Source organism: Rhea americana, unplaced genomic scaffold (genome assembly GCF_003343005.1).
Source record: "Rhea americana isolate MKP2758 unplaced genomic scaffold, rheAme1 scaffold_61, whole genome shotgun sequence".
Lineage (NCBI taxonomy): Eukaryota > Metazoa > Chordata > Aves > Rheiformes > Rheidae > Rhea > Rhea americana.
The window spans coordinates 4008098-4017430 of NW_028186768.1; the positions used below are offsets into that span (position 1 = coordinate 4008098).

Consider the following 9333-nt stretch of genomic DNA (forward strand, 5'->3'; position numbering starts at 1 on the left):
CCCAGGGCCTCTCTGTTATAGACACMTTCTGAGCTCGTCTAACACCCTCAACAGCATTTTCAGCTCCCAGACACAGGCGGTGTGAGCACCCGGCTTTCAGCAGTGCCATGCTGCGCATTYGTTGGATCTGGTCCTCCTCTCCCATGCCTGTGCTTGCCATCATCATACCCCGATGAGCTACCAATGAACTCTTCCCTATGTCCCATTCCCAGACTGGGATCTGACTGGCTAAGGGATTACTTTGTCTCTCCAATGGGATTTTTGAAAATACTGTAGTACTCTCCTTGATAGGTAACACACTCAGGACCTCTGGCCTCCTCAAAAAAGAAATACATATTTCACTTAGGTGAACTCGTATCATAGAGAGATTTCTTGGCTCAGTCAGGCAAGTTTATCTCCAGGAAATGGGGCTTAGGAAGAAATAAGGATAATTYCCTTTCTGACATTCCCTCAGCAAGTTCACAGGGAGGTGTTTAAGGCAGGGGAGTAGGAAGTGTCTGAATGAGCAAAGGGCTCTGCTCTTCATGCTGTGTCCACACTACATTGATGTGGTCTAAAAGAAACACCCAGCAAAGCTCTAGCCCTTGCTCCCACCCTAAGATGCACAGCTGCATCAGTCTGGAAGAGGCACTTGGGAGGAAAACCACATTTCAGTCAAATGGAAGAAATCTACTCTGAAAGATTTTATTTGTGGATTTATTCCTCACAATAGTTCTGGAAGCAGGATTTTGTTGGAAGTCCTTGGACTTCCTTTATTAGAAAGAGGCAAATCAAACAACCAGTGCAAATGTCCTCACGTTTGATGTATATGGTAGTTCACAGMAAGTTGTAGAAGGGGATCTAGGCACAAAAACAAAACCTGAAAAAGCAATATGTCATAAATAACTCCTCAGTTTGCCTGCTCAAAACAAGGGCACGTGCTTCTGCAAAAGGTGCTTACAGGCAACATGCTCTCCTCTGGGTCTCAATGGTAAAGAACCTTTTTTGGCCTTGCAGGACTAGGAATAAGCCCAGGATTCCTGCTGTACTTGGCACAGAGAGCCCAAATTGTCTTTTCCAGCACGTATTGCATGGTATCTGTCAGTTGCTATTTTGGGCTTTCTAGATAATTAATGTGGTGAAGTGTACCCAGAAGCAAAAAGCAGAAGAGCTCTTAGGACAAGTTGCCATCTCCAGATCTAAACAATCTGGCAGTTATTTGTACACTACCTGGCACCATCCAAGCAGTCCTTGAGGCAAGCACAAACAAACCTGCACAGTAGGAATCCTGCTGGAGGTGCCAAAGGTGAGCTAARGCATGAGCTCAGAAGAGCTACAACTTAGGAGTTAATCCAAGGACACAAAAGAGTTTCATGGGAGTGCAGTCACATAGGAACTGGAGAATGCAAAGCACTGACTGCCAGGGCATTTGGGTGACAAAAGAGCCACGGATTCTTCTTGATCTCCCAGATATCCCCTTTGCTGTCAGTATTTGCCTCTGCTCTGCAGAACCACCCACCTTGCACAAGACCTGCCAGGACTAATAAAAGTAAAGAGGTGAAGACAGTGAGGCCACAGAAGAAAAGAGACAAGACTGTGTACTGCTGAGACAGTAAACCCAAATGTGTTACTATTTCCTCCTTCTATTTATATTATCCCACAGCATCTGTTCTCATCTCACAAATCCTTCATGACAAATATCCCAAACAAGCATGTAAGGAATAGATAAAGCACCCCTAAATTAATGGGAGGTTGCTATGGCTTCATTGACCATGCCTCATTCACAGACCATTAGGAATGAGTGATGCATCTGGAGGAGAACAGAGCTCACACAGTGGAGGAGTCTGGGCTGTTGTCCCATCACCTYGAATGCTCTTACAGTGTGTCCACTGGGACGGAATTACAGCTGGCCTGAGAAAGGACACCATGACCACAGTCCGCTATAATGTACTCCTCTCTAAGCCCAGAATTCCGCTGCTCCTGAGAGCAGGATTTGGTCTCTGCAGTAATYCACTACTGTAAATTGACTTTGGCCACAACTTGCTTGCAGCCTGTTCTGGAGTACTGCTTGTCCCCTGTAGTGTAATAACTGAGCTGACTGGCTAAATTTTCAATATGGTTCTGGTCAGGATACAGCCCTTCCCTCCTCATCTCCTCTAGGAAGCAGTTTATGACATGACTCTTCTCCAGAAGAACAAATGGTACGATGTCTGCAGACTTCCAGAGAGGGTGGGCATGGATCAGTAAAGGCTGGATGATGTTCAGCAGTTCCTCAATTCCCCTTTGCTGATGCAGAAGCTCAGTGGATGCATTCTGGATAACAAACTTTGTTATTTCACTACCTCCTATGTTGCTTATTAAGATGTAGATGGCATTGAGGAACTCATTGGTTTGATTGGGTTCAAAGAATCGGCTGAGAGTATCCAGCAGGACTGGAGACATGAGTTCAACCTCATCCAGAATAAACAATGGTATCTTCTCTTCTATTTCAGCTCTTGTAACCAGGTCAGAAATCTTCTTAGACAAATCTATTTGGCAAGTGAGATCATTTACCTCATTTGGACAGTGATGCATCACAAAGTACTGAAGCACAAAGTCATTGTCCATGACAGAACGAAAATGTTTGGCCAACAGCCAGCCAACATGGCTCTTTCCGACTCCTACTGGGCCATTTAAAGAGATTACTAGAGGCTTATTGTGTATGTGGGTAGCCAGATAGTCTTTCAGCAATTCCATAATGTTTTCTACAGCAACACTCTGCCCAAATACTTCCCGGTGCATCGTTTTCTCCAAACCATCTAGATCATATTTTTGGAGGTTATCATCCAGGTTTTCAATAGCGTTTAGAATCTGGAAGAAGATAATGGCAATAAGCAAGAGAAGGCAGCGTTTTGCATTGCTTTTCTCCTCTGTTGGAAGATATCTTTTTGTTTTATCTGGATACAGGACTATCCTAGACTTCCTACGTTTCTTCTTCCGCCTGCATTTACTGATAGCATACTGGTCCACAGATGTGTCAAAGGTGAAGTATTGTGAATTTTCAAAACTGCTCTGGTTAAAGAAGGACATAGGAGAGCTGTACAGGCTAGTTCGGCTCAGGGAAATCTGCCTTTGAAGCAGTCTTGTTTGGACCAGCTCTGAAGATTTTTCTCTAGGGAGCTCTAAATGTAGACGACTTTTCTTTTGCATCCGGAACTGTCGTCGAAGGCGGATGATCGCCCGCAAGGGAGAAGAAATAGAAGAGATTTTCTTTGGAGCAGCAGRGATCTCAGCACAGTGTGCATCTCCTTTTGCATCGCTCTCAGCACTGGCTGTCTCTCCTTCAGTATCACTCTGGGTACTGGGTGTCCCTCCTTCCCCGTCACTCTGAGCACAGGGTGCCTTTCCATTTGTGTCACTCTCAGCATGGGGCATTTCTCCTTCAGCATCATGCTCAGCACTGGGCATCTCTTTTTCAGCATCACACTCAGCACTGGGCATCTCTTCTTCAGCGTTGCACTCAGCACTGGGCATCTCTCCTTCCCCACAGCTCTCCGAACACGGCACCTCTCCTTTTGCCTGCCTCTCAGCACATAGCGCCTCTCCTTCTGCATCGCTCTTGGCACAGGCCACCTCTCCTTCCACATTCTCCGTGGCAGAGGGCAGTTCTCCATCCACCTCAGCACAGGGCAGGTCTCCATCCATCTCGTTTTGTCCTTACAGCCCATTCACATCGTCTTCTCTCTGAAAACAAACCAGAAAAGGATAATGTGAAATAAACCTTTGTAAGATCAGGAAATAACTGATCACGGTGTRTAAGGACCAGGCTACTTAAATGTTAGCAGAGGAAGGCTTAAAGAAATTATGTTTGGATGCAGCCAAACTAGAAAGATACCCCACCTTTCTAATAGGCAGGATTATTTGTAGTGATCATCCAGGGCAGAGTGGCAGAGACCTTCAGACCAAAGCTTGCTTTTTAGAAGGTATTTTAAGCACATAAAAGTTCCTGGGACTGGCATGAGGTAAATGGGTAAAATTGAGATGCTAGCTCCCATCACAGACGCTACACATTTCAAACCCTGAACTTGGCTGACTTGCTCAAAAAACACCCAGGAGATCTGTGATGGGGCTCTCAAAGCTGATCAGCCCCTCGGAGCCCTGGCCTCCATCAGAAAGCTATCCAGTGATATCAGAAACAGTCAACATATTCAGCAAGAACCTAGGAAAGGGCTGAACAGTGGTGTGAGACAATTTGTTGTTGATGTGAAGCTGCTCAGGCCAGGAAGGGCGAGGGCAGACTGCAAACAAATGCAGGAGGGGCACATGAATGTCAGGGACTGGGAATACAAAGACAGAAGAAATTTAGTGTAAATAAATGAAGTGATGCATATGAAGAACGACAACCTTGGTTTCACAATGCAGAAGGAAGACTCAAAGCTGACTCTTCCCCAGAGCAAGAGCCCAGGGACATTGTATACACTGCCACAAACATACCAGCTCAGCCCTCAGCAGCAATCAAAAAGCAAAACCKATGTTAGGTGCAATTAGGAACAGAATAAAAAATTTGAAGTGGAAAACATGATTATGCCACTACACAAACRACTAGTTTGCCCAAATATCGGCTTGTGTGTGCAGTTCTTAGCCCTTGTTGGAGGAAGATGAAAGCAGAACTAGAAAAGGTGCTGAGAAAGACATTGGATGACCAAAGGCAGGGACTGGCCTCCAGACAAAGAACAACTGAGCAACCAAAAGCCTTCAGCAGGAAAGAGATGGCAGAAGAAAATACAACAAATCTACAAAATTATAAGTGTTGAGCAAGGATTGAGCATTTGTCCTCTTCTAATACRAGAACCAGCCCATCAGGCAAAGCTAGAAGAAGCAAGGCACAAATCAAAAATAAGGAGGGTAGTAGGGAAGGTACGGGAAGGTAGTTAATCTGCAGACCTACCTGCTGTGAATTCAAAGAGTCTACCCTGATTCAAAGAGAGACAAGGCGAGCACTTGAGGAGGGCGGTATCGGAGGTTACTAAATAGACAAACCACATCAGGCTCCCACCATCAACCAGGCAACTTGAGGAAGTATCGTATACACTTGTCCTCTGCTTGCCCTCTAGGCAGCCAAGCCCGGTCCTGTGACAATCAGGACGCGAKGCAGATGGGCCCTCACTCTGAACCAGAACTGCCATTCATTCTTATTTCCCTATGTCTGCTAATTGTAAGCAACACCCAAAACCACACCTGTGCACCAGCACCTGCGCACATGCATGTACACACACACCCATAAGGAAACAGTCACTCCACTACCCACAGAGAGAGACCTTTCGGGGTGGGGATGTGTGCACGGGAGTAAGTTGCTGTGGAAAAAATCACTTCTTCACGAATATGGCTGGTAGAAAATACACGTATGGCTTACCATGGCATGGTATGTCCTTGGCRGCAATTTTTCCCAGGCCAGGCAAGCAGCCCGGCTGGGAGGAGGGGGCACACCAGGCAGCCCCAGCCCACGCCAGTCGCTGCCGGAGGGGAGGTGAAGGCAGCAGCCAGGCAGTGAGCCGCTCAGCCCTCCCTCAGCCCAGAGCTCCCCGCAGCTCACTGCCAGGGCCACATCTCCTGTTGCCACCGGCCAGAGGAGCATGCACGCCAGGCRGCACGTCCCTCTGGGGTGAGGAGCTCCACGGCAGCACCAGCTCCCCTGGCCAAGGCCCTGACCAGYGCGGTCCTTCCCTACCGCTCGTGCCTCTGTGTTCAAGCCCCTTGACCACCTGGCCATGCAAGACACCCCAGCACGTGCGGCAGCAAAGGTCTTCCCGGCTCTATCTGCTTCTCGTGTCGCCACAGCAAGGCCCCAGAGCCAGAAGGGAAAGCGCGGAGACACGAGCATCCCAGGGAAGAGCCGGCTGTGGGGGAAAGGCATGGACAAACCTCAGTCAGTGAACAAGGAGGAAGAGGAGAGGAGATGCTCCAGCAGCAGGACCTGATGACTGGAGAAACAAACCTGGCAGGGAAGCCCCACAGGAGACAGCGCATCTCCAGGTCAGCATAAAACCCAGCGAGTCCCAGCCACACAGYGCAGGACCCCACGCCCGGCTATTTCCACACGCCAAAATGTCGCTGGTGACAGGTCTGTCCCCTGCCTGGCACAGSCTGTGCCAGCAGAGCTGTGTCACAGTGGGAGGGCATTTCCCGGTCACCTCCGGAGCTGACGCAAGGGGACAGTTAATTGCTGTGACATTGCCAAGCCCAAGAGCAGGAACGGGCAGTGCAATGAAAGCCACTTTCATCAGCCGCCYGGGAAAGCGACCCCWGGTTTTGCCGAAAGCTGAGTCTCYGGGGAGGAGGAGGAGGAAGAGGAGGTCCCGGAAGGGTTTTTATTAACTCACTTCGGCACAGCAGGAAGTGGCTAACCTGCCCCACACTAGATTTCTTGCTCAGGCGAGGGTTTTACTTCCCCCACCAAGGGCCTGACTCACGAGTCCATCCGTCAACACAGAGCACCGCGAGGGCGCCTGGTGGAAAGGCACGTAGAGTCGCCGGCACTGGGAAACGCTCCCAGCSACCTCCTCGCTCCGCCTTGGCTCTTTCCCAGAGCCTCCAAGCTGCAAAATGTTCAAGCACACTGAGCTGCAGTGTGAAATCCTTCAGCTCCTGTTTCCCCTCACCGAAATCTGGCCAAGGCGAATGGCTCCCTGACCACTAATTGCCATATAAGCAATGCCAAGGACCATGGCCCACGATTCAGCTGTGCCTGGAGCAGAACCAGCCAGACAAGATCCCTGCAAGCAGCCCTAGAGAGGACGCAGCGCAGATGGGACAGAGGCCACTGCTGCTGCCGGGGATGCCAGTATGGGACCCCCCCCCAGCTCCCCACGCACAGAGCGGAGTTTCACACTTGCCTCTTCTCATGAGTTTCCCCTTGTTCGTGCTCCGCAGATGCCTGAAGGCGACCAAGCGGAGGTCCTTCCCGAAAGCTCGGGGCAGACTATCCGGACGACCCCGCTGYTAACCGCGGGGCTCTGGAGGAGCAAGACCCCGGGGCCGCAGGCACTCGTGCTGTCGTTCCCGGGCCGTGGGATCGCTGCGGTTTGCCTGGGGACCGGCTCAACATCTGGGGCAAAACACGCAGCTTCTGTCGAAACACATGGTTCACCTTTCTCAGTCCAAAAACAACACAGGTTCAGACAGGCCAGAGGAAACATTAAGGGGAAGTTATGGGATTTTATGGGACAGGGTTGCTTCTGGCAGGAAAAAATGAGTGAGCACAAATACTTCCCTGCGGATGCTGTTGTGCAACTTAATGCACTGCCCAGCTGCTGCTCCCGGGGCTGGCAGATGCAGGAAGCAGCTCAGTGCTGTCCCCAAGCCCCCTTTCCCACCACCGACAGGGTCTGTGGGAGAAGCCTGGGCTCCGTGCGAGGGAAAACAGAGCACAGGACTGAGCTCAGGGCCGCCCRGGCTCGCAGAGCGGGATGCTGATCCTTCCGAGCCGAAGAGAAGGGAAGCTGAGGGGAGGGACCTACTCCCATCTCCAACAACAGGTAAATAAATGGGTCCAGTCATGCATATAATAATCCTATTAATGCCGTGAGTCAGTTCCTAAAGCTTGGCGGTATTTACTCAGGATCTGAATTATTTTGTAAGAGCAGCCCTTACTTGCACGATGCCCAACGAGGGCCGAAGCCGGCGTCTGCCGCTGAGCGAGGCCGAGCGGTGGCCCAAGAGGCAGTGCCAGCCCTGGGAAGCTGCAGTTTCAGCACCGCAGTGGATGTCTGGGGAATGCAGCAAGGAAAAGCAGTGGAAATTCAGTCCTCAGCTTCACAAGTGCTCTTGTAAACATCATTAGTCACTTCTCTGGGACTAGTTTTAACAAACTGTAGGAAAACTTGCACTTAGCTCTTGAAAATGGCCCTGAGAGAGCATTCAGATTTCCTCCTTTAAGTTTCCTCTTAGCATTTGCATTTATGTGTCACCCTCCTCCTGCCAAAACAAAGTTTCCACAACAAACGGTCCTGTGTGGGCAGAAGGAGACACACGCAGCTGCCCGGGACAGGAGAGGGAGCTGGGACGCGCCTCCCGCGTCCCCCAGGTCTGCTGGCCGGGTGATGGGGCAGACCGAGGGCCACCAACCCCGGAGCAGCACAGCCCGGGCGGCCGAGACACACCGAACAGCCTGCACGCAGACGCTGTGCGCGGGACGGCTTTRCCCGCTTCTGACCTCCGAAAACCTCCTCCAAGCAGGTTGCATTCGCAGGTAGAAGTATCCAGCTCAGGTGCCATGGGCCCAACACGGGAGTCCTCATCCACTGGAAGCAGGTCCCCTCCCAAGACCAAGCCCCACCACGGCACGTGGACGAGAACTGCCCTGCTGAGGCAGGATCTGCTTTTAAGGGCAGCCCCTCACTACAGTTAACCTACAGCCGAGCTCCTTCCCACGCAGCCCTTCACTGCGGGGTGCAAGCGAAGATGTTGTGCAGCTCGAGCGCTGCCTGCGCTGCATCCCTGGTGCGAGGGAAGGCAAAGTTTGGCCACAGACCTGCGCTTCGGGGTTGCGTGCAGGCACGGCGGCAAGCTCCGAGGTGGGAGGCAGGTGCGCTGGCTGCGGCGCGCCTCTCCCTTCGTTATCATCACGTTAATTAAGCTCACAGACAGCAGAACAAGGTGTTTTCCAAGGATGGCATCAGAAAGGAGGGAATCGCATCCAAAACCRTGATTGTTAGCGCCCCTCGAGGGGAACGAGGCGATCAGTAAAGCTACTGAGATGCTTGAAAAACCCAAAACATTAATTCCTCCAGCTGACAGCCAAAGCCCTCTGCCAAAACCRGGAAATTTCTAGTGGGAAAAGCTAAGCAGTAGCAGTTCTTCCAGCCGGAGGAGGCAGATCTGAAATGCTTCAGCCAAAGTGAGGGGCAACACCAGCTCTCGGGACGGCCCGATAGCGTCCCGAGCGCTGGTGAGGCGGCAGCGCCTGGGGCGAGCTCGTGGCTCCCGGACCGACCCGTGCCGGGAAGCCTCCGAATTACTGACCCGCGGCGGCTCCTCAGCTTGCAAACAAGCCCTTCTTCTGCAAAGCGCCGGGATGGGCTGCGGCCGCTTCCCCCGGAGGAAGCGCGGGGGGTGCAGGGGGTTCCCTTCGCCGGGGGCACGGCGCGGGGCGGCTGGCAGAGGCGACGCGAGCGCCCGCAAGCCGCAGCCCGCCAAGGGCCGCTTTCCACCCCAAATGCCTGGCGGACCTGCTTTCGGCCGAAATTTTTGCACTGAGACCCGTCGCGAAGGCGGTCGGTGAACAGAGAGAGCGGCAGGGACGGCAACTGCCACGCGGGCGGGAGAGGGACGAGACATGAGTGGTTCGGAGGAGCCAGGCCGGCGGCTGCGGGAAGC

At 51.9% G+C, this 9333-nt stretch overlaps 1 protein-coding gene across 2 annotated transcripts in view; it reads right to left on the minus strand.

Annotated features, from left to right (window-relative positions):
- Positions 1-668: 668 nt before the first annotated feature.
- The window catches only part of TOR4A (torsin family 4 member A), a 9613-nt gene continuing 948 nt past the window's right edge, over positions 669-9333 (minus strand). Inside the window, exons 1-2 of one of the 2 annotated variants that reach the window (XM_085320050.1) lie at positions 5954-6399; positions 669-3702 (exon numbers count right to left, since the gene is read on the minus strand). In XM_085320050.1, coding sequence (XP_085176176.1) covers positions 1993-3663 — 1671 coding nt within the window. In that variant the 5' untranslated portion in view covers positions 3664-3702; positions 5954-6399 and the 3' untranslated portion in view covers positions 669-1992. Of the gene's footprint in view, positions 3703-5953; positions 6400-9333 lie in introns of those variants that run through there. The other variant, XM_085320049.1, reaches the window with a different exon arrangement.